The sequence below is a fragment of the Bubalus kerabau genome, chromosome 22 (genome assembly GCF_029407905.1).
Source record: "Bubalus kerabau isolate K-KA32 ecotype Philippines breed swamp buffalo chromosome 22, PCC_UOA_SB_1v2, whole genome shotgun sequence".
Lineage (NCBI taxonomy): Eukaryota > Metazoa > Chordata > Mammalia > Artiodactyla > Bovidae > Bubalus > Bubalus kerabau.
The window spans coordinates 16,042,489-16,068,071 of record NC_073645.1 but is presented as its reverse complement, the minus strand read 5'-3'; the positions used below and the strand labels follow the sequence as shown (position 1 = coordinate 16,068,071).

The 25,583-nt window shown below is 40.5% G+C and overlaps 1 protein-coding gene across 2 annotated transcripts in view; it reads right to left on the bottom strand.

The window, feature by feature from the left end:
• TNKS2 (tankyrase 2) overlaps nt 1-25,327 on the bottom strand; it is a 67,301-nt gene extending 41,974 nt beyond the window's left edge. For both annotated transcript variants that reach the window (XM_055560688.1, XM_055560689.1), the window contains exons 1-7: nt 24,809-25,327; nt 7,705-7,929; nt 4,889-4,984; nt 3,026-3,062; nt 2,784-2,859; nt 2,319-2,413; nt 756-822 (exon numbers count right to left, since the gene is read on the bottom strand). In XM_055560688.1, the coding sequence (XP_055416663.1) occupies nt 756-822; nt 2,319-2,413; nt 2,784-2,859; nt 3,026-3,062; nt 4,889-4,984; nt 7,705-7,929; nt 24,809-25,007 (795 nt within the window). In that variant the 5' untranslated portion in view covers nt 25,008-25,327. The remainder of the gene's footprint in view (nt 1-755; nt 823-2,318; nt 2,414-2,783; nt 2,860-3,025; nt 3,063-4,888; nt 4,985-7,704; nt 7,930-24,808) is intronic.
• Nucleotides 25,328-25,583: the final 256 nt, after the last annotated feature.

Here is a 25,583-nt window from a genome sequence, read left to right as displayed (position 1 = left end):
TAATATTAGGGTCACGCTTATAAAGGCTTATGGACCACTTAGAGTATCTAATTACTATAATTGTTTCTGTGGGAAAATATATTTAGTGGTAGCACATGCCCAAGAGGAAGCATAGAGGTGTTGGAAACAAAGGTCCTTCCCATGACAGCTGCTGACAAAATGAGGAAAAGTTTCAAAGGCAGAATGGGTGCAGAAAGAAGACTAAAGAATGTGGTCAAATACATATGTAGAGATTAGGGGACAAAAAAAACGGGTATGAGTAACATCCTTGAATCCACTCTCAAAAAGAGTATGTAGCCTCTATTCTCATCCAACAGGGAGCAAAACAAGAAGCTTTTTGCCAGTTCCAGGAACCCGTCCATCAAACAATAGCCACCCATCGTTCTGCCCAGTATACTGGAAGAAGTGAAGTTTACCAAGTAAGCCTGTTTCAACACACCTAGGCAGGCCCTGCAAATCTAACTAGTGGTTGTAAAAATATATGGTTCACTAAAAATTGCTTTCTGGTATTTTCAAGAACTTTGAACTGCACTTTTAGCTACAAATTAAAAGAACCACTTAGTCTGACATTCACAAAACAGGAAAGCTATTTTATATAAAGACTTGCAGTGTTTTAAAAATCTCAGTCAAATGACCTATCAATAATCCACATTTTATAATGATTATAAATACTTCTTCTATATCTACCAAGCACTAAAAACACAAAGAAAAACATATACAAATACACACTGTAAGAAAAGTATATAAGAACTAACCTTGACCAGAAGTTCAGTTACTTCATAATGACCATAGGAACAGGCATTGTGCAGGGGTACCAGATCACTACAATAAGAGAAGGGAAAAACCCTGCGTTATTACAGATTCCCTATGCTTTAGCTTATATATTAAATTTAAATAGCAAATGGCTTATGTCACCTTCTGGGCTTCCCTTGTGGCTCAGCTGGTAAAGAATCTGCCTGCAATGCGGGAGACCTGGGTTCAATCCCTGAGCTGGGAAGATTCCCTGGAGAAGGGAAAGGCCACCGACACCAGTATTCTGGCTTATAGAATTCCAAGGACTATATGTATAGTCCATGGAGTCGCAAAGAGTAGGACATGACTGAGCGACTTTCACTGACTTCTGTATCTTTTCCAAACTCAGAACTCAAACACTGGGTCTTCTTTGAAACTTTTTCTTTTAAAGATTCTGTAAAGTAAACTGCTATATTCCTTAACGTAAACCCAATTCCTTCATGATGGCAATAGAGGAAGAATTTTCTGAACAGGAAGGTACAATAGAACCTTAAAATCCTGACGTATCTTTAAGTTGCTCCACTTTGGGAATCACTCACTAATCACCACAGACATCACCATGATGTCCTTTGTTAAGAGATGACCACTCATGGCTAAGTCTTTCTGATTCTATCAGAACTCTCCATCAAGTCTCACAGCTTTCCTCACCATTTTGATTATATGATTTCTTACCTGAGCCCTATCTACTAGCTAACGCCACCTGAGTTTCCTTCATCATCTCATAAAACCAAGACTTCCAAAGTGAACTCAATGGTTTCCCCCACAAACAAATTTCCTGGATTTCAGTATGTGTACCATTGGGTCTCATGCATTGGGCTTCAGAATATGAAATGTAATAGTCTCATTTATTCTATCTCATCACATCCAGATATTCAACAAATCTTACGCATTCTTACACTGTAACATCTCCTGCATCTCTGCCTTCTTTTCATTTCCATTTCCCCCCCCACCACTACTGCAGATCTCACTACGCCTGAACCCCTATAATGCTCATGCTCATGTTCTTTTTGCCTCTAGTCTCCTTCTTCGATCTATTCAACACATTGCTGCCATAGTGCGTTTTTCCAAACTCCTTTTTTAGAAGAATCATTCCCCTTGCTTAAGATCCTTCAATTCTCTTGCACAGAGTGATGTTTCCTAAACTCTCTGTTTTCTTGAACTGAGTCCAGGTGAAGGATCACCTTCCACGGAAAGATTTCTCAACCACTGCACCCAGCACTGAGCATTCTCTCCTAAAATCTCCTATAAGTACTAGCCCTTTCTATTTATCACCTCACACTTACTAGAGAACTTACGTTGTTAGGTGTCTTTTCATGCCTCCTAAAACATAGTATAAGCCCTATGGGTGGTGGCCTTAATGGTTTATAATTGCCTGTTCTCTCAGAGCAATCTGCATATTACAAAAGCTCAATAAATGTTTTATGCTGTTTAGTAAAAAATATGATTCTTACAAGATTATGACACAGATTATCATGAGGACAGAAACATTTAAAAAATTCTCATTTTTGTTCAAATGCTTGATTTACCCTTTATCTTTAGCATGCACATCAGCTCCATGTTGCAGCAACAGCTGTACAATCTTTACTCTGTTGTAACCTGCTGCCAAATGCAATGGAGTTGACTGAAATATTAAACAGACAAATCAGTGAAATTCAATAGCGGAAAATATACATATATAAAGATAAAAATCCAAATATAAAACCAGAAATTGAGAAAAAACTCTATAACTTACTTTATAACTTATTACTATCTAAATGACAGTAATAATTTGGTTTTATAAAATCCAACATATACACCAAAGCACAGTATACAAGTTTGTAAGTTCACTATTGCAAACAGGAAGCTAACTAAACATTTATTATAAACAAAGTTTTACTAACATTAAGAATTAACAGAAATTATTGCTTAAAAGGAGAATTTTCAGCAAATGTTTTACGTTAAAAGACAAACATAATTTCATGCTGTACAAAATTAGTTGCAAAAGGAACTACCTTTCTGCCGTCGCTTGCGTGACAGCTGACATTTAGCGGCGTGAGCAGAGCCATCATTCTCCCCTCGCTGCCACTCCTAGCACACAGAAAAGTGTATTAGCAATGTGCTTTCTTCATCACATCCTATTTGGAGACATGTATGTGACCATTAAAAATTCATTCTCTTTTGGAGTTTGCTTATTGTAAAATAAAATGATTAAAATTATATGGTAAAATATTTATGGTACATATTTATAACACACCTGGCACTTTCCAAGAGTTCATCCTTCTTATATTCACCTGTGAATCAGAAGAAGAGCACAAAATTTTTAAAAAATTAATTACAAAACTAGTATCAGTTTTATGCATAAAAATGCTCATTGACCTATGTTTAAAGTACAAAAATTTGGAAATAAATTCAAGTAAACAGAAAGTGGCTAATCAATAGAATACACTGCAGTTTAAAATATTTCTATGAAGAACATGGAATACCTTTGCTATGAAAGTGAAGAAAAAAGATTCAATGTTATATAATGAAACATGACTACAACTATATGAAAACAATATACACAGTAAGAGCAAAGCCAAGAAGGAAATAAATCAAAATTTTAGCAAAGTGTGTCTTAGGGGATTGGCTGTGGGTGAAAGTTTCATTTTCTTTTTACCCCTCAAATTTCCTAAAACCAGTATTATTTAACAGACAAAATGCCTCCACAACTTCATTCAAAATCAAAACAGAACAAAATCCATATAAAAATGTAACAGTATCACAGAAATTTATAAATAAAATTAAAATCAGGACTAAATATAAACTCTTTATGCCTATAGCTTTTATATTTACCAATGAAAACAAGCAAAAACTTTAAAATCAATATAATTTAAATTAACATAATAGTGTTTATTGATTCACTTAAACAAAACCCAAACTGGTGTCCACAATATGAATTGTATACTGATTGCTGTGCAAGGTTTTTTTGGTGCCCCAAGATTAAAAAAAAAAAAAAAAAAAAAGGCAAATAGGGAATAGCATGGAACAGGGAAGGAAGAAATAAACTCACTTTTGTAAAACTTTTTGGGGGGACTAGTCTAAATTTTCTCAGTAATACCAAAAGAAATATCACAAAGCCCAAGCTCAAAAGCTTACAGCAGAGCCCCTCGGGCTCTTGACTATTAAGACATAATTTTAATGGTGATCACACAGTAAATAAGAGTCCAAAAAATAATATAGCAGAGAGATGCTTCAGAGGAAATCTCTGTTAAGGGAGAAATGTGTGAAAGTAAAGTCATTCAGTCGTGTCTGACTCTTTGAGACCCCATGGACTATACAGCCTACCAGGCTCCTCTGTCCATGGGATTTTCCACGCAATAGTCCTGGAGTGGATTGCCATTTCCTTCTCCAGGGGATCTTCCCAACCCAGGGATTGAACCCGGGTCTCCTGCATTGTAGACAGACGCTTTACCGTCTGAGCCAAAGGTGAAAGTGTTAGTCCCTTAGTCCTGTCCAACTCTTTACGACCCCATGGACTGTAGCCTATCAGGCTCCTCTGTCCATGGAATTCTTCAGGCAAGAATACTGGGGTGGGTTGCTATTTCCTTCTCCAGATCTTCCTGACCCAGGAATCGAACCTGGGTCTCTGGCATTGCAGGCAGATTCTTTACCATCTGAGCCACCAGGGAAGCTCATATTACTACTCAAAAAAGCCTGACAGTCTAAAATAAACCTAAACCAGGGGACGACAGTCTTATATATCTTAACAGGTTCCCAGAACATCAATATGTCCCAGCAGAATACAATAATTGCCATTCTTCAAGGTTTTGAAATTGGTGAGCCCAGAATCTTGTTTGAAAACGCAAGAGAATGATTAGTAACACATGATTATCTACTACCTCTGGCCCCAGTAAAGGTAGGAATCACAAAATTTAAAAGCTAAGTAAGAAAAAAAAAAGCTTTATTTTTCTTAGACAAGAATCACATGTCAACTATTCAGATATAGAAAATAGCAACTAAACTGACACTATTGTAATAATCTAATCGAGATCATTAACTGCAAGAAACTGAATGTCTATCTAGGAAGCTCGTGTGTTATACTGTTCCCAGAAGACCCAAAGAGAGCTTGCAGACTTACCAGTCAGCACTGCTTTGGCAGACGGGTCTGCTAAATCCAATGCTGTCCTTCCATCTGTATTTCGAATGGTTGGCTCAGCTCCATGCTGTAAGAGCACTGCAAAACAGAAACACGATCGTTCAAAATGGTAATTCTGACAATATGATTTTAGTAAATCATTTTCTCAAAAATTTTGGTTCCTACCAGGGAAGCCCTAAGACGTCTCAAAGTTATTTTAAGACTTTATATATCCTGATAGTAGAAAAATGCTGTATTTTAAAGATAAAACTATATAAAATATTCCATTATTTCATGTATTGCTATGCTAAGTCACTTCAGTCATGTCCGACTCTGTGTGACTCCATAGACGGCAGCCCACCAGGCTTCCCCGTCCCTGGGATTCTCCAGGCAAGAACACTGGAATGGGTTGCCATTTCCTTCTCCAAAGCATGAAAGTGAAAAAAGAAAGTGAAGTCGCTCAGTCGTGTCCGACTCTTCGCGACCCCATGGACTGCAGCCCACCAGGCTCCTCCGTCCATGGGATTTTCCAGGCAGGAGTACTGGAGGGGGGTGCCATTGCCTTCTCCGATTTCATGTATTAAGACACATTAAATATCTGTCTGCTGAGTTTAACGTCAGATTCTCCTCTGTTAAACAAATGCCCAAGGACAGATAAAGAATTAAAAGGCAAGTTTACTTGAAAGCTTGTTTTCTGTTTTCTCATACCAAATGAACACTGCCCAAGTCAGAAAGATTGCTCAAAATAACAAAAATGAAATTTCTAAAGCTATGAATAGCCGAAGAATAGGGATTTGTGGAATTTGAGAAAGAAGAAAGGAAGAAAAGGAGACAGAAAGGAAGGAAGAGAGGAAGGGAGGGAGGATAAGAGAAAACTACTCTGTAGGGTTAATGAATCCCCAATCAAAACTTTCCACATTATAACTCAAAATACGTTAAAAAGAGAAGAGCTGTGCTACACTCTGTACATGTTATTTGACTATATAAAGATACTCCAGCACACTCTATAAAAAAAGCTGGGGAAAGACAGGCGAATACACGCAGAAAGGGAAGCTCAGCTCCTGTGCATTCCACTGTACTATCTCTAACAGTAATGTCCAACAGAAAAAAAACGTGAGCCACATATGTAATTTAAAATTTTATAGCATCCAGATTATAAAAACAAAAAGAGGATAATTTTAACATGTCTTATTTAAGCCAATATACCCCAAATATTGCTATTTCAATATGTACATTAATACTGCAGTCCATACAAAATTGAGGTAACTTTGTATTCCTTTTATTCATACAAAGTCTTTGAAATCTGGTATGTATTTTCCCCTTACAGTACATCTCAGTTTGAACTAGCCACATTACAAGATTTCAACTACCACACCGGACGTGTGTACGTATGTGCTAAGTCACTCAGTCATGTCTGACTCTTCATGACCTTATGGACTATAGCCCTCCACGCTCCTCTGTCCATGGGATTCTCCAGGCAGGAATACTGGAGTGTGTTGCCACGCCCTCCTCCAGGGGATCTTTCCGACCTAGTGATCAAACCTGCATCTCTTATGTCTTCTGCACTGGCAAGCAGGTTCCTTTCCTCTAGTGCCACCTGGGAAGCCCAGACTAGACAGTGCAGATACATAACTATATTTGAAAAACTCTATATTACTAAAACTAAGTATTAATAGGCCTGAAACTCACATAACAGAAAAGGATTCTGAGCAGAGGACAGATAACACAAAAAATAAAAGCAAACAAAAAAACATAACACATAGAAAAGGAGAACTGGACAGACGTTACTAGGTAATCTTTTTCTTATCTTTATAAATTACCTAACCTAATTCAAACTAAGCTCATGACTTTCATATAAAGTGATTTAAGGTTGGGTTGGAGGGGAGAGAGAACAAAATAGGTTCCCTAGACCTTTCCTAGTGCACAGACCTGGCTTTCTGTCTGTCTCAAGGATTTAAAATGTCCCTGTTTTGCATCAGGACATAGAAGGTAGCAGAGTCCGAAATTTCTGACTCTTTAGGCTCAGAAAAGTCAATACTGGGTTAATGACTATTTTCAAATAAGCAGCCTTCTCACATGTAACTTTCTGTCAGTGATTAACCTGTTAGGCAAATCCTATTTCATTAAAGTATCCTACATGATTGACAATTTTTTCTCCAAACACTTCTTTACTTACGCTGCCATTTCTACTCTCCTACAACCATCCTAGTTCATGCCTTCATCATTCTTCATTTGTGTTATTCTACAGCTTCCTAACTAGTCTTCTTAATGTCATGCTTTCCACTCAGCCCTCTACCAAATCACTTTCTAAATATACTGCTCTCATCACATTGTCCCCTCCTTAAGTTATCAATGATTCCACACTATCCACACAATAATATAAAGCTCCTTAATCTGGAATTCAAAGCTCCTTATAAAGTAGTCAATTCCCTTCCCTTTTGAACCTTTCTCCCCAGTACTTCCGAGGAAGACTGATAAAGGAGTGACTCAACTCTAGCCCATGCACTGCACTATTATCTTCTAACACTCTCTGTTCACTTCCACCATGCTGTCATCTGGTTCTTTGTGGGTATCAGTCTCAAGAGAATCCACATTTCCAAAGAAGAGAAATTCTGTACTATTCTATCATCTAAAAATTTTAAGCACAGTACCACATTCAAAAAGATACTCAGTAAACAGTGACTAGGTTAATCATTAAGTGTTCTTAAATATTTAAATTCAGTCTGGCAAAATTTGATCACGTTAACAAATAAATTCAATTTAGATTCAGAATAGTTACAAACTATTTCTGAAAAATTCTGGAATGTAAACAGTCTTACCAATACAGACATCAATCTTTCCTTTAATTGCAGCTTCATGGAGAGGAGTATAATTCCAATTATCACGAGCATTTGGGTCTGCACCATGTCGCAAAAGGAGGTTGACCACTTCAGCATGACCAAAAGAGCATGCATTATGAAGAGGAATAAGCCCCCCATCATCACGAGCTTGGACGTTCGCGCCATTCTGAAGCAAATATTCAACTACATCTTTCCGACCAAAACCTAGAAGAAAATAAATTATCCATATTTAAGTTCTCCAAAGAAAATATATCAAGATAGAAGCAATAAATACATGTCATACTAAAGTGTTTTTGGATGCAAAACATTAACAGATACAAAAATTCATTGATGAAATACATCACTAACTAATCTTAATGAGAAAGCCAAAGGTAGTACTCAAAGGAAGTACAAAGGTAGTACGCATTAGGTAGTACTATTACTAACTTCAGAGGAAGGTTATGTAATTAGTGACTGAAAGCCTGAAGTTCAAATGTTTACCACTCTACAATAGCATTCCTAACTGCAAATAACGAGTTCTGCATATTTTGTTATGCATACATTTTCAAGTATTCAGAGTATATACTAACCAACTCTTGCTAGACTCCCTTTCCCACATCCCATCTCATAAAACGTTTCTACTGAATTGGGGGACCATGAGAAAGCAACAGAAAGTTTGTACTGAAGACCAAGAGAGGTGATACTGGGCAAAAGTGTGACATGAGGTATCTTCGAAGGAGCACCTACTCGGCCACTTGCACAGCACAAGCAACCCTGCCTAGTAAGAGGCCTCCTTTAAAAACCCATGCGACTTCCCCCCAAAGAAGTCTGACAACTCATTTATATTGGTTTACAGGTTTAGTACCAATGAGTTTCAATCTCTTACATATAATAGCACCTAAAATCTTTTTACAATTAATTGTTAAAGGAAAAGGACTTCAGATATATGTTAAAGCAGATGGGAAGAATATATGAGTATTGGGAGAGAGAGAGAGAAGACCGTTTCACTCTCATCTGAAATTTTACCAGAATATTCTTACAACCATCAAGACTATAAGACCAAAATGGAGTTGAAAGAGAAAGCAAAAACATATAATCTTTCCAAGGGGTACATCTGGGACTGGCCTGGCTGTAGCTGAGGGAAGAGTTAGATGACTGTAGAGATTAACTGTTTTGTTTTGTCTAAATATTGCTAAGCTCTATGTCAGAGACATGGGTATCTTTGATTCCCCCAATTCTCAATCTCTGACTCTTCCTATCCTCAGTTCAGTTCAGTTGCTCAGATGTGTCTCTTTGCAACCCAATGAACCACAGCACGCCAGACCTCTCTGTCCATCACCAACTCCCAGAGTCCACCCAAACCCATGTCCATAGAGTCAGTGATGCCATCCAACCATCTCATCTTCTGTTGTCCCCTTCTCCTCCTGCCCTCAATCTTTCCCAGCATCAGAGTCTTTTCCAATGAGTCAGCTCTCCGCATCAGGTGGCCAAAGTATTGGAGTTTCAGCTTCAACATCAGTCCTTTCAATGAACACCCAGGACTGATCTCCTATTCTTAAAGAGCTTACAATTTACGATGTGGAAAAACAATTAGAACTAGTAATTTCAGTATACTGTAACTCATAAAAGAGGTATATATAAAAATGCTACTACAGCTCAAAGAAGAGACTATCTAAATTAGTGGAAAGCAGAGAACAGGAAGGACAGTCCCAGAGAAGAGTCCAGTGATGACACCTGAGCTGAAGGCTTACATTAAAAATGAAGAGATCACTAGGAGAATGAAGAGAGAAGAAAGGTGAGAAGGGAAGAAAGGTTAGGAGAAAAGGGGGAGTGGGAAGAAGCTAAACAAGGAAAGAGCACAACAATTCAAGCAGAAGAAACAAAATGTACACAAGTGTGAAAGAGCAAATCATTCACAGTAGCTAGGACACAGAATGCCCAAGTAGGCAGAAGTCAGAAAAGGAAGAATCTTTTAAGTCACACTAAGGTGGTATCTGGATTTTGTCCTACAGACTATAGTGTTTCTCAAGCTGCTTTCAGGCAATAGACTTAAAGGAAATCTTTTTTTGCCTAGGAAAAAAACTGAGACATAATTAACATATAAGATTTTATTAGTTTCAGGTGTATAACATAATGATATGATCTGTATATACTGCATGCATACTAAGTCGCTTCAGTCATGTCCAACTCTGTGCTACCCCATGGACAGCAGCCCACCAGGCTCCTCTGTCCATGGAATTCTCCAGGCAAGAGTACTGCAGTGGGTTGCCATTTCCTTCTTCATGTATATACTGTAAAATGAACACAATAAATCTAGTTAACATTACCACCACATATAGGTATTTTTTCTTGTGATGAGATCTACTCTCTTAGCAACTTTCAAATATATAATGCAGTATTATTGACTATAGTCTTCATGCTGTATATTACATCCCCAGGACTTAACTTCACATAGCTTAATACCATTCATGCTATTACAAATGGTAAGATATCGTATTTTCCCAGCTGAATTATACTCCATCGTGTATATATACCGCAATTTCTTTATCCATTCATACCTTGACAGGCACTTAGGTTTTTCCCCATGTCTTAGCTTTTGTAACTAATGTTGCAACGGCACTATTTACAATAGCCAAGACATGGAAGCAACTTAAATGTCCATGGACAGAGGAATGGATAAGACAAATATCAGGTATCACGTCTATCTAAAATATGGTACGACAGTGAAAGACAGAGCAGTCTGGAATGCTACACAGTTCACTGGGGTTGCAAAGAACTGGACACAACTTAGCGATTGAACAACAACAAAAATATGATACAAATGAACTTATTTACAAGACAGAAACAGACTCACAGACAAAGAAAACAATGTATGGTTACCAAAAGGGAACTGAGGGATCAGTAAATTAGGAGCTTGGGGTTAGCAGATACAAACTAATATTTATAAAATAGATAATTATCAGAGGCCTATTATATAGCACAGGGACTATATTCAATGTCTTGTAATAAATTATAATGGAAAAACAATATGAAAAAGAATTTATACACATACACACAAAACCAAATCACTGTGCAGTACACCAGGAACTAGCACAACACTATAAATTAACTATACTTCAATTTTAAAAAACAGGAAGAAAAGAAAAAATGCTGCAGTGAATATGGAGGTGCATAAGCCTTTCTGAGTTAACACTTCTAATGAAATCTTATATAAAATCCCAGTATGTGTCTTGTTTGTTGCAAAAATACCCAATGCCTGGTACACAGTTGGCACTCATAGAGTTGCAAATTAACTGAATTCAATTTAAAGTAATACTATTCAGAAGAATCTGCCTTCTTCTCCTTTACAAAGACCCAAATGAAATTTTCCTTCTACTTCAGAGGCATCTCAAAGAAATAGTATGAAAAACACCACTGTAAAATATGAATGGTCACTGAAGACAAGCAAATTGCCTAATAAATATACTTTAAAACCTTGTTTTGCACCTGCCTTTTAAAAAAGCTAATAATATCCTACAAATCAACTCCAATAGCCACACATTTTATTGATTGCAAGTATCAAAATTAAACTAGTTTTAGGGCATCACCAATGCAATGGACATGAACTTGGGCAAACTGGGAGATGGTGAGGGACAGGAAAGCCTGGCATGCTGCAGTCCATGGGGTCGCAAGGACCGTCACTGGGCAACTGAACAAAAAAAAAAAAAACAACCAATTTTAAAACTAGTTCCTTTCTCATGAATCTTCTTCCAGATGTGCTGACATATTGAATGCAACACCTTGACGGCATCCTCCTTTAGGGTTTTGAAGAGTTCTGCTGGAATTCCGTCGCATCCATTAGCTTTATTAACAGCAGTGCTTCTTCAGGCCCACTCGACTGCACTGTCCAGAATGCCTTGTTCTGGGTGGCTGACCACACCATCGTAGTAATCTAGTTCATTTAAATCTTTTTTGTGCAGTTCTTCCATGTATTCTTTCCATCTCTTCAGCATCTACTAAGTCTCTACCGTTTCTATCCTTTATTTTGCCCATCTTTGGGTAAAATGTTCCCTTGATATCTCCCATTTTCCTGACGAGCTCTCTAGTCTTTCTTCTGTTGTTTTCTTTTAGTTTTATACACTGTTCATTGAAGAAGGCCTTCTTGTCTCTCCATGCTGTTCTTTGGAAATCAGCGTTTAATGGGATATACCTTTCCCTTTCTCCCTTGTTTTTTTCTCTTCTCTTCTCTTCAGCTATCTGTAAGGCCTCCTCAGATAGCCACTTTGCCTTTTTGCTTATCTTTTTCTTTGGGATGGTTTTGCTTGCTGCCTCCTGTAGAGCATTACGGACCTCCATCCATAGTTCTTCAGCCACACTACTTACAAGTTCTAATCCCTTGAATCTATTCATTACCTCCACTGCTGGAAGAGTGGCCACAGGATTGGAAAAGGTCAATCCTCATCCTAATTCCCCAAAAAGGGCAGTACCAAAGAATGCACTCACCCTCAGACAATTGCACTCATCTCCCATGTTAGCAAGGTCATGCTTAAACCCTTGGGTGCTAGGCTTCAGCATTATGCAAACCAAGAACTTCCAGATGTCCACGCTGGGTTTAGAAAAGGAAGAGGAACCAGAGATCAAATTGGCAACATTCACTAGATCACAGAGAAAGCTAGGCAATTTCCAGACCAACATCTACCTCTATTTCATTGACTGCGCCAGAGCCTTTGACTGTGTGGATTGTAATAAACTGTGAAAAGCTCTTAAAGAGACAGGAATACCAGACCATCTCACCTGTCTCCTGAGAAACCTGTATGTGAGTCAAGAAGCAACAGTTAGAACCCTATATGGAACATGAGTGGTTCAAGATCGAAAAAGGAGTATGACAGAGCTGTCTGCTGTCGCTCTGTTTGTTTAATCGATATGCTGAACACATCATGCGAAATGCCAGGCTGGATGCATTACAAGCTGCAATCAAGATAGGAGGGAGAAACATCAACAACCTCAGATATGGGATGATACCACTCTAATGGCAGAAAGCGAAGAGGAACTAAAGAGCCTCTTGATGAGGGTGAAGGAGGACAGTGAAAAAGTCAGCTTAAAATTAAATATTAAAAGGACTAAGATCATGGCATCTGGTCCCATTACTTCATGGCAAATAGAGGGGGGAAGAGGTGGAAGCAGTGACAGATTTCCTCTTCTTGAGCTCTAAAATCACTGTGGATGGTGACTGCAGCCATGAAATCAGAAGACGTTTGCCTCTTAGCAGGAAAGCTACGACAAACCTAGACAGTGTGCTGAAAAGCAGAGACGTTACTCTGCCAGCCAAGGGCTGGACAGTCAAGGCTATGGTCTTCCCAGTGGTCACACATGGTTATGGGAGTTGAATAGTAAGGAAGGCAGAGTGCCAAATAATTGATCCTTCCAACTTTGGTGCTAGAGAAGACTACTCAGAGTCCCTTGGACAGCAAGGAGATAAAACCAATCTTAAGGGAAATCAACCCTGAATACTCGCAGGAAGGACTGATGTTAAAGCGGAAACTCCAGTATTTTGGTCACCTGATGGGAACAGCTGACTCATTGGAAAAGTCCCTGATGCTGGGAAAGATTGAGGGCAGAAAGATAAGAGGGCATCAGAGGATGAGATGGCTGGCTGGATGGCATCACCGATGCAATGGACATAAGCTTGGGCAAATTTCGGGAGATGCTGAGGGACAGGAAGGCCTGGTGTTGCAAAGTATTGGAAACAGCTGGGTGACTGAACAACAATCAAAATTAAACTAGTTTCTTTCTCATGAATAGTTGGGTTGTTTCTAATCTTTTCCTACTACATACAATGTTGCCAGGAGTAACTAAAGAGAAGAGAAAACTGACAGTATCTGGCAACTTCTTTAATTTGGGGAAAGAAGATGACAATCAGATATCTAAAATATAAAGGAAAACAGGATGTTTCCTAAGATAAGATTATTTGTTTTTGGAAATGCTTAAATACTTTTGGACATCTGTTTGAGGAACAAATGTCCAATAAGTAGAAGGTTCTGTGTATTTCTAACTAAGGAAATTAGTATGAACTAACAACTGACATTTTGAAGTCTTGACCGTAAAGATGGTGTTCAAAGCCATGCAAGAAAATGAAGCTGACTAGAGGGCGCTAGTTTTCTGTTCTGTTGAAAGAAGTATGTTTCTTAGCAAAGATCAATTCCTTCTCATCTTACACTTTCTCACCTTCTCAAGTCCTTTCTCACCTTCTCAAGGTATTCCCATCCACATCAATCTCTCCCTCTCCACCAGATCATTCCCAACAGTATGTAAACATGTTCTATATGTTCCATTTTATTAAAAATATTCTCCTTGAATTCACATGTCCATTTCTCTGCTCCCCTGCATATTCAAACCTCTAGGAAAGTGAAAGTGAAGTCACTCAGTTGTATCCAACTCTCTGGGACACCATGGACGGTAGCCTACCAGGCTCCTCCATCCGTGGGATTTTCCAGGCAAGAATACTGGAGTGGGTTGCCATTTCCTTCTCCAGGGGATCTTCCCAACCCAAGGATCGAACCCGGGTCTCCTGCATTGTAGGCAGATGCTTTACCGTCTGAACCACCAGGGAAACCCTACAGACTGTCCCCAATTCTCTATTTCACATTTACTCCTCTTCCAAATCCAGTCTGGCTTCTTCTTTATGACTGCTTTCATTGAGGCCACCTACAACCTCCATGTTGCCAAACCCAAAGGACACATGTCTGCTCTCATTTGACTAGATCTCTCAGCAACATTTGGCAACTGACTCGACAATTGACTAATCCCTCTCTTGTGAAGAGTATCTCTGAGTTTCCATGACATCACACCTTTCTGGTTTTCCTGCCTCATCTGGTCATTTAACAAACGATCAGGGAGGGATCTCCCTGGTAGTCCAGTGGTTAAGACTTCACTTTCCAATGCAGGGGGTGCAAGTTTGATCCCTGGTTGGGGAGCTTAGATCCCACAAGCCTTGAAGCCAAACAAAAACAAAATGAAAAACAAAAATAGTATCGGGACAAATTCAATCAAGACTTAAACAAACAAAAAAAGAAACCAAATGATCAGGGAATCAACCACGTGATGACATTTTTCGGGGTGCCTCTGACTTACTAGTGTACTGCTGCTGCTGCTAAGTCGCTTCAGTCGTGTCCGACTCTGTGCGACCCCATAGACAGCAGCCCACCAGGCTTCCCGTCCCTGGGATTCTCCAGGCAAGAACACTGGAGTGGGTTGCCAGTTCCTTCTCCAATGCATGAAAGTGAAAAGTGAAACTGAAGTCGCTCAGTCATGTCTGACTCTTAGCGACCCCATGGACTGCAGCCCACCAGGCTCCTCTGTCCTTGGGATTTTCCAGGAAAGAGTACTGGAGTGGGGTGCCATTGCCTTCTCTGTACTAGTGTACAGAACAGACCAAATATCTGCCTTTGAGGAACTTCCATGGAGGTGGAGGAGATGAACAATAAATGCACAAAGTAAGTATGTTAAAAGGTAATTAGAAAAAGAGGAGAATAAGAAGTGATCAGGGATTTCCTCGTGGCTCAGTGGTAAAGAATCAGACTGTCAATGCAGAAGACACAAGTTCAATCCCTGATCCAGAAGGTCCCACATGCTGTGGAGCAACTAAGCCCATTGGCTACAACCATTGAGCCTGTGCTCTAGAGCACAAAAGCTGCAACTACTGGAGCCCAAGGGCCCTGGAGCCCGTGCTCTGCAAACAGTCACCGCAATAAGAAGCCTGGAAAAAAAAAAAAAGAAGCCTGAGTATCACAACTAGAGAAAGGCCCGAGCAGCAATGAAGATCCAGCAAAAAAAAAAAAAAAAAGGTGACCAGAGTGTGTACATGGAGGGGGCCATAAAGTAGAACAGTGAGGTCACCACAGGCCTTGCTGAGATGGTGACATCTGACCCAAGACTTGACGGAGAGAGAACTAGCCCTACTGACCGACAGTCAGAAGGCTAGAATAAATGGAGCTGAATGAGAAAGGGGTAGCAGAATAGGAGGTGAGGTTAGAAGTAACGAGGACCAGCCACAGAGGCCTGAGGATTACAGAATTCACTGTAAGAGTTCTGGCTTTTTTACTGTGGAAGAAGGGAGTGTCATCGTAGGATTCTGAGTTGGTAAATTACATGACATGACGTATCTGAAAATTGCCCTCTGGCTGTTGGGTTGAGACAAGATTTAAGGGGGTTCAGGTTAGAAACCAATGCAAGATCATGGTAGTTTGGACCATAATGTGGTGGCACCTGTCAGAGTATTAAGTGGCAGATTCTGGGCAGACTCTGAAGGTACAGCCACCATAGTTTGCTCTCAGAATGGATGTGGGGTGAGGGTAAGGGTGAGAGGGTGAGGAGGTTAAGAGAAGGTGGGGGCAAGGGAGGAGTCACGGCTGACTCCAAGGTTTTTGGACTAAGGAATGGAGGAGTGGGGTTAGTATCAACTGAGACAGGATGTGGCAGCAGATGAGAAATGTCAAGTTTCGGACATGTCCTACCTCCGTAGGGGCTTCTTGCTTATTCCACCTGATTTTTAAATGCTGGGGTTCCTCAAGACTCAGTTCTCTTCCCTCTTTTCCCCTCATCTTCTCCTATGGCTTTAAATACCACCTAGATACATGAAGGCAATGGCACCCCACTCCAGTACTCTTGCCTGGAAAATCCCATGGCCGGAGGGCCTGGTGGGCTGTAGTCCATGGGGTCGCTAAGAGTCGGACACGACTGAGAGACTTCACTTTCACTTTAGATACATGACCTGCAAACTGAAATCTGCAGTCTAGATTTTTCACCTGAATTCCAGACTGTTTACTAGACATATCTCCACCTGGGTATTTCAAAGGCATCTCAAACTCAACACGTTCCCTAACTTCTCTTCATTCCACTGACACTGCCCAACCACCCCGCCACCTCCCGGGCCACTGTCTCCAGCCTGAACCACTGCAAAAGTCTCCTTAATTGGGCTTCACATTTTCACTGTCCCCAGCGATCTTTTAAAAACAATCTTCATATCATACCCCCATTTAAAGTAATTCATTGGCTTCCCACTGACACTCTTAGAATAAAATTCAATCATGCTACCATGGCCTACAAAGCCTGCTGCCTGAATTGGCCATTACCTACTTCTCTAACTTCATTTCAAACCACTTTTCCCTTTCTGAACCATGATTCCCTTTCTTTCAGTTCATCAAGTGTGCCAGCCTTACTTTAGTATATGCTGCCTGTCTGCTTGGCCGCATCCTCCCTTGTTCTTTGCATTTCTATTCGCTGTCTAATGTCTCCACCTTAAAGAGGCCACCCCTGATCATTCTATCTAAAGCGGTCCATTCTGTACAGTCATACAATCAATGCAGTTGGTTTCCCCCTCTCCTCCGTTAGAACTCAAGCTCCAGAAAATACACAGGGGTTTTCGTCTTTGCTATTCACAGCAGTATCCTCTGGTACTTATTAAAACATATAATTACTTTTCAGTACTAATCTCCTGAACTCCATAACGGGAGGGTCAACGTCTATCTTAATACATCCCTACTTCCCCAGTGTCCTGCACACTGCCTGGCACACAGCAACAAAAAAAATTTGTTTATATTTGCTGAAAAAATGCATCATGGTACAAGAAAAGGAGACTGAGAAGTAAAACTTAGAAAGACTAGCACTGCAAAGGCCAAGAGGGAAAACTTCCAGGAAGAAAGGTCTCTGACCCAAATATTCCTTATCACAGCCTGGGCACTGCTGATCACACTGTCCTCCCAAGTGAGCCGCCCCCAGCTGCCCCAATCAGTGGTTCTGCTATTTCGGCCACGCAGCATCCACCTGGAAGAAACGCTTTTATTAAAGACTTCAGTTGGAGAGTAAGAAAAAAAGAATCAGAATAAAGAAAAGTTAGTAAAGGTATCTCTTTCTTTGCAAAGTTACTTGGTGTACTCAAGGACCCTGAGAAGGATCACTATTTCTTCAGTGGTAATGTTGTCTGAAGTCGTCAAAATGGTGACTCACAGAGTAACTTCCCAAAAAAGGGGTGTGAAGTGGCCACAGAAATAGCTATAGCAGAACATCTAGTTGTTCTATGTGATAGTGTCAGGAAGCTATCTGTTACAAAGGATTAGTGATCAAGCTGAACAAAGGTCAAGAGTAGCCTTTTGCTAAAATACCACTGAGAAAAGAAGATAGTTGTTTCTAACCAGAGTTAACGAGAGAATCAATACTGATGTGTTTGATTAAATACTGAAATTGAAGTTTTAGCTAGGGAGGAGATATGAGGAGAAAGGGTTAAGGTGATTTTATCTACATAATTACCAACAGTCCAAGACACAGATGAGGACTTTCACCTCAACAACTGTATCAACATGATTTCCTAGCCATTAAGAGGTCTGAAACCCATCTGGAGACTGACAGAGAGATCAGCATGTTTTCCAATCACAGTGTAAGGACTACAATATGTATATAGAGGTCATGCTGCTATACTGAGAATAGATAAGAGTCTGAGATTTAGAGTGTTGGAAGTCACTTCTTGACGTGAAAGGAATTATTTAGAAGGGGTCAGTAGGGAGCTATTTCAAAGTTTAAAATCTACTTTTGGAAGTTTGGTGAAATCTTTAGATTTAAGTGGCTTCCCAAACTCTAAGAGCTAATCTCTGACACAATCCCCATTCTTACAGTCTCAAGAATAATTCAAAGCATTTCTGTTATGTACTCATTTTTTGAAGAAAAAACAGTTTTCCAAGGTATGTTCTGATCACGCTCTCACTGGCCAGGTAAAACATGAATAGGCATATCCTTAGAGTTGATACCCAGCTCCATTATCCTAAGGATCTCTTTACAAAGGAATCAGAAGCCTACAGTCAGTGGTTACGGCTGCTCAGGATACACTGTGATTTTATTTTACAATTATGTAATAGCACTCATCTTCAAACATGAAAATCCTGATGAAATCATACACTGAGTTTGAATACACTATAGAGCCCCGACAGTGAAACAAAACAGGCTTACTTGGAAACTAAATTTGCTGATCAATAAAATGGCCGGCAAGATGTCCGGTTCATTTCTGTTCACTGACAAGGCCAGTACTGGTTATATAGGAGGACTTGATAAACATTTATTTAGTGTATAGCTGATACTTTGGCTGGAACAGTAAGCAAACAACCTCCACAGAAAATATGAAGTTAATGATTTGTGACAACTAAGAAAGCAGTCTATTCAATTTCCCTTTTGTTTCATTACTATCCAGATGCCATCAGTTTCTGCAGTCCAGGAACTGTCCGGCCAACCATGACTACTGTTAACAGTATCATATTTTCCTGCTATACTGGAAACATGCTTTCATCTGAATGGTTTCCAAAAAGTTGTGAAGCACTGCAAGTTGCTAGAGAGAAACCAACTTAGACTCTTAGGAAGTTTCATTGAGAGCCCCCATCTCTCCCTTTTTACAGCCTGAAGATAGAATGAGCCACTGATGATGCAGCTGGTCCAATATGCAACGACAGTATGTGTTGCCAACTCAAGGCGTCACACAGAGCTTTGTCAGAAGGAAACATTAAAAAACAGAAAATATCAACAAATGCCATGAAAGAGAGAAGGCTCCTGCGATCCAGAAGATGGGAATGTCTAATCAAGCAGCCTTCAGCTTGACTTAACACAGCCAGGACTCTTGTCAGATTTTTTAAAGGCTATCATTTTATACTTCTCACTTACTATTATTAGATTGGTTCAAATTAATTGCAGTTTTACATTGTTGATTTTTGCCATTTGATAGTAGAATACATTCTTAAATAAATGTGGTTATGTTATACATTGTTTCAATGCACATTTCTTCTTTTATGTTTTTTTGCTAATGACTTACTACTTGCTGGTTATTTTATATTTACTTTAGACTATAGAAATGATGTTAGACAAAAAACTAATTTGAGTAATTTTTTTATTCAAGTTCAACACGGGTCTGGGTCATAAAGCAGCGGGGACAACTCAAAACATCAACTATGCCTTCAGCCCAAGAACTACAGGGCAGTGGTGGTTCAAGAGGTTTTGCTAAGGAGGCCAGGGCCTTGAGGATGAGGAGCGCAGTGGCCAGCCACCAGAAGCGGACAACGACCAAGAAGCTGATCCTTTTACAACTACACAAGAAGCTGCCAAACAACTCAACGTCAATCACTCTACGGCTGTTTGGTATTTGAAGCAAATCGGAAAGATGAAAAAAAAAGTGGGTGCCTCATGAGCTGACCGCAAATAAAAAACAACCCACCATTGTGAGGAGTTTTCTTCTCTTACTCTACTCAAAAATAAAGAACCATTTCTCAATCAGACTGAAAAAGTGGGATTTTATATAAAAACCAGAAATGACCAGCTCAGTGACTGGACTGAGAAGCAGCTCCAAAGCACTTCCCAAAGCCAAACTTGCACTCCCAAAAAAGTCATGGTCACTGTTTCATGGTCTGCTGCCCATCTAATCCACTACAGCTTTCTGAAACCATTACATCTGGGAAGTATGCTCATCAAATCAATGAGATGCACCAAAAACTGCAATGCCTGCAGCCGGCACTGGTCAATAGAAAGGGTGCAATTCTTCTCCATGACAACGCCTGACCGCACCTCACACAACCAACGCTTCAAAAGTTGAATGAATTGGGCTACAAAGTTTTGCCTCATCCGCCATATCCACCTGATCTCTCGCCAACTGATTACCACTTCTTCAAGCATCTCAACAACTTTTTGCAGGGAAAACACTTCCACAATCAGTAGGAAGCAGAAAATGCTTTCCAAAAGCTCATCAAAACCCTAAGTATGGATTTTTACACTACAGGAATAAACTTATTTCTCATTGGCAAAAATGAGTTGATTGTAATGGTTCCTATTTTTATTAATAGACATGTGTTTGAGCCTCGTTATGATGATTTAAATTTCATAGCCCCAAACCACAATTACTTTTGTACCCACCTAATAACTTAACTTTACTAAGATCCAGAAAGAAGTACTTCCTGCATGTGTTTGTTGACAATGAGGAATACATAGGAGAAGGCTTTGTCTAGTTCAACTTGGGACAAATAGTCTGGTCAGAGTAGGAGAAACTTTGGAAAGGATCCCATGGCCTCTGGGGTGATGAAAGTCTGACAATCTGAATGCAGAAATATTGAAACAAGCACTCCAAACTGGTTGCTACTGAAGTCTACTGCCTACCTCTAAATCCACCAACAGCTGAGGAAAAAGGTGTAACTCAAGTCTTGATAATATACTATAACAAGAGATCTGGTAGTAAAAAAAAATATTCTGAAGTCTTAAATAGACTGGTCTTTGATACAGGGGTTTTCTACTGATACAGGATTTAATTATCCCCCACAGCAAAAAACAATCCTGAAAACAGTCTATAATTCTAGCCCTAGGTAAGAAATGGGGGTACTTTTTGTGGATCTCCCATAATTATGATGTTGGCCTACAGCCAAAAGAGGGAAATGCTTTTGAAACTTTAATGGAGGGCTTCCATAGCACCACTTTGGGAAAGGGTATCAGTGGTAACCACAAAAGCTATTACATCTTTGGCAGCTGAAAGTAAAAGCGTCAGTTGCTCAGTGTGTCTGACTCTCAACAACCCCGTGGACTGTAGCCTGCCAGGCTCCTCTGTTCACGGAATTTTCCAGGCAAGAATACTGGAGTGGGTAGCCGTTCCCTTCTCCAGAGGATCTTCCTGCCCCAGGGATCGAACCTGGGTCTCCTGCATTGCAGGCAGATTCTTTACCATCTGAGCCACCAAGGAAGCCACTGGGCAGCTACGTTATTAACATCTTCAATTGGAGAAATCATTTCACTTTCTATACAAGTCAGATTCTGACCTACCAGTCCAACTGCCTTCCCTATACAGAAATCCTTTCCATACCTCTCAAAGGTGGCAATTCAACCACTGTAAGGAGACTCCCAGCCAATCCCACAGTTGAGTAGATTGTTAAAGGCAGTCTGACTCCGCGTAACCTTTCACCTACTAGCCCCTAGCTTTGACTGCAAAGGCCACACAAGTCATATCCTCTCACTTTGTGTACTTGACTTCTTCCACATATGTGGATGGCAACATTGTTTAGCCTTAGTCTTCTTTTCTCTCTAAAAAAAGTAGGTTTCCTATCAGTTGATTGTATAATAAATTCCAGGTGCTCTAGTTCACACTTGGTGTGGGGGAGTGGGAAACCTTATATGCAATTCATATACATACTTTATACATAATTGAATGTAGCAACTGAAGTACATGGCTGAGTAGCATACTGTAAATACAAAAAAGTAACATACTAAGTACAAAACAAAAGTTACTTTGTTTAACTATAACTCTAACAATGCAAATTATTTTTCAACTTGTCTTCTCCAACTACAACTATATACATACATATATATCATCTCTTTCTACCATCTCTATACCTGAATTCTTTGAACTGAATGCTATTTTACATTTTTTTCCCATTGAACAATTCTCTGCACATCTTAAAGAATATTTAATATTCTCAAGCCAGAGAATTCTGTTCTCCTGTTCTAAGATTCCTGAGAATGCTGTGTATTTCTTTCTTTGGCTATGATGGACAAAAAGATAACGTTCTCCCAAAGATTCTGGCCCTCTTCATTTTTTCAGAAGCAAGTTCAGAGAAGCAATATCCTTTACTGAAACCTGCTTGTTTTCTAGGGGATTATACTGTCAAGAATTTCAGATGTTACTGCTTTTAGCAAAATTAGAGCTGCAGCTTTACTACCACCAACTTGCCTCTACAAGTTTTGTAATGTGTCACAAAAAACTCATTCACACCCTGTGTGTGTGTGTTGGGGGGAGGGGATAGGTAAGGGGCTGGTGGCAGGGGGATTGAAGAGGAAACTTCTGACTAGCAGTGACTTCTTGAAGCATACTTATTTAAGAAATGGAATCTAGTCTGATAATAGAAAAGTTACTGTTTATCTGATTATTTTTTCCATTTGACACAAGAACTTAACTCCTTTAGAGCTAGCAATTATTCTTTAAATGAACTAAATATTTTAGATGAAAAGACAGACCAAATTCTCTAAACTGTTCTATAGTGATTCATTTTCCTTTGCACCAATCTCTCATTCCTGTTCTTTGGAATTGAAACAAAAAGACAAAATCATACCTACCCACCTCCCATAAAATGTCCAAGTTTTAATTGGCTGAAAAAAAAAGGTTCCGCTACAGCTTACCCTATAATGCACAAACACGGGACACTGCTCGGTCAGGCAGTTACATAATCCCACCTACACTGAACTTCCAATGACATGCTGACGTGCATGTTACCATAACTAATAACTCACTACTACAGAGAGTTTATAAAATATATTCTCCACATATTAAGAAAAAATGCAGCTGGATGCATTTATTTCAAAATTTGAGTAAGAAGGTTCTCTCTCATTAATCTTAAGTAATAATTCAGACTGAAATTTACAGAGTTAATTAAAGTTTTTTATACACCTGGGTTTAAATGCAGAGCTTTAAAACTCTGGTTTAATATAGATCATTAGTAATTTTTATTACTTTCTTTTATACCTCAAATTCTTAATCTTATAACGTGTACCTGATAATTTGGGTAAATTGTGAGGCGTAACTGGTTCCTAAAATAAGTTTTCCATTTCAGTTTGAACAAACCACAGAGTTTTCCACTTCAGTTTGGCAAAAAGTGCTTTGATCTTGGGACAGAGCTCAGGGTGGGATGGTTGGGAGGAAAAAGGTTAACAGGAAGCTAATTCATAACCTTAAGTCTCTAAATATTACTATTTTCAGATATGAACTCATTAATACAACAAATTCTTGAAAGGTAGCAACTAAGATCTTTGGTTATTTTTATCCCACAGATCAAGCAAACAGAATCTGAGTAACACTACCCTTTGGATTATGTATCAGTAGGTTATGACAGTTTCCCAAATCAGTTGCTTAAATGTTGACTACATGGACAAGCAGGACAATTCAAATTAAGAGACAGCGGTGATCATCAAAATTTTAGGCAAAACTAGCTAAACCTGAGATTAGACTTTAGTATTCTTCTCTTCCCTTTCCACTGCCCACAGGCGGTTTCTAGTTCTCCCACCAATGGTCCTCCAAACCTTCTCCCTTAAAAAGTTCCTAATGGGAACCCAACAAATTTGTAATTGATGGAGAAAGCATACTTTCCAGTAATATTTACATTCTAAATCAGGTGCAGGTTAAGACAAACACATTTCCCACTGAAAGCGTAAAAGCAATGCTTCTGAACAAGGAAATCTTTCTTACGTTTCTTGGCTCATCATTACAGAGTGCAATCACAATCCTTCTTCCAAGAGAAAAGTATAAATGCTTCACAGAAATAAGCTGTGTCCCATCTCTAGCTTTTATATTCTTCAATTAAATTTAATACACCTATCAAAAATGAACCTAGTAAACATATATAAAAATGTGTATGTGTGTAATTCAAACGGTCTAAATCTCAGGATGAGGCGAGATTACTTCCAATTTAAAATCTAGACCCAAGCTAGAGTCCCCGCACCATCTTTGTGGCATTATACTACTCTCCATCCCAACTTGTGTCTGGCAGAGACTACCCGCACCCAGCCTAAGTCAGACCTCAGTTCTTCCAAACTTGACTATTTCCAGTTTGTCTCCAGAAACTTGCCAATGACTGCTACCCAGATAAACCCATTAATGCTAATGTGTCAATGAACCATTAAGCTGATCCTCCTAAATTACATCCCTGCATTTGACAAAAGCCTCAAGAACGTCACACAAAGGATTTTCAAGAGTTATAGTGGAAAGTGCAAGAAAGATAGGTTTGGAAGATAACTGGCCCTTAAAAATCACAAGGTCTACTTCGTCCCCTACTCTTTCTAGCCTGTAGAGGCCTTTTAGGGTAGTAAGACCGGAAGTGGGTACAGGTATTGTCGAAACAAAACAAAGCAAAAAAAACCCACAACAACTTCCAGTGACTGTGGCACATTCACCCCCTAAAACCTAGGGGACTCCTCACCTCCCATTCGACGACATCAAGAGAACCGGGACCGAAGTCCCAGGGGGAAGGGCCGGGGGGAAAGGAGCACTGTATCTGGATTCCGGCCTGCGAACCCGAGTGCGCAGGTGGGGTCTGGGGCGAGGCAAGGAGGCGCTGGCCTCGCTTACCTGCGGCGAAGTGGAGCGGGGTGGACTTCCTGCCCGCCGTGTCGCGGCTGTTCACCTTCTCGGGCGTCACCAGCCTCTTAACTCGCTCCACGTCCCCGTTGCGGCAAGCCTCGAACAGCTCGCGGGCGGCCGGCTCCACGGCCTCGGCAGCAGCGCCCGCGCAGGCCGCGCCCCCGCCGGCGCAGCGGCGGCCCGACATTATTCTGGCCGCCGCCGCCGCCAGCAGCAGCACCAGCAACGGCAGCAGGAGCCCCGGCCCCGCGAGCAGGAGGGCGAGGCCCCCCGGAGGAGACGCGCTCAGGGCCCGGGCCGCTCGGCTCCCTGCTGTCACCGGGCACGGCGCAGTCCCATGGCCGCGCCACCTCGCATCCCTCGATCGGCCTCGCGACCCCTGACTGCCCCGCCGCGGCGGAGGCACCGAGAACCCGCCGTTCGAGCTCAGAAGCGACGCGGCGGCGGAAGCTGGCAAGGCCCCTCCCGCCAGCTCCGCTGAGCCCTGGGAGCGCACGTGACGTCGCGCCGCGCGTGCGCAGTGGTGGTAGGCAGGCCGGACAGGTTTTGGCCAGCGGGCCGCGCGGAGGGGTTTGTGGGAAATGTTAGGCGAGAGCCTCTAGCTGCGGGTGGAGTAGGGGCTTCGTTCCACCGCCATCTTTGTGGTGGGTTTTGCTGAAGTTGAATGTTCTGCTTAATGTTTTTATAAAAAGAATGGATTCTTAATCTGAATTTCCTTATTGCGCAGAAAAGAACCTTTGAAAGTTTCCCCCCAATTTTGGAT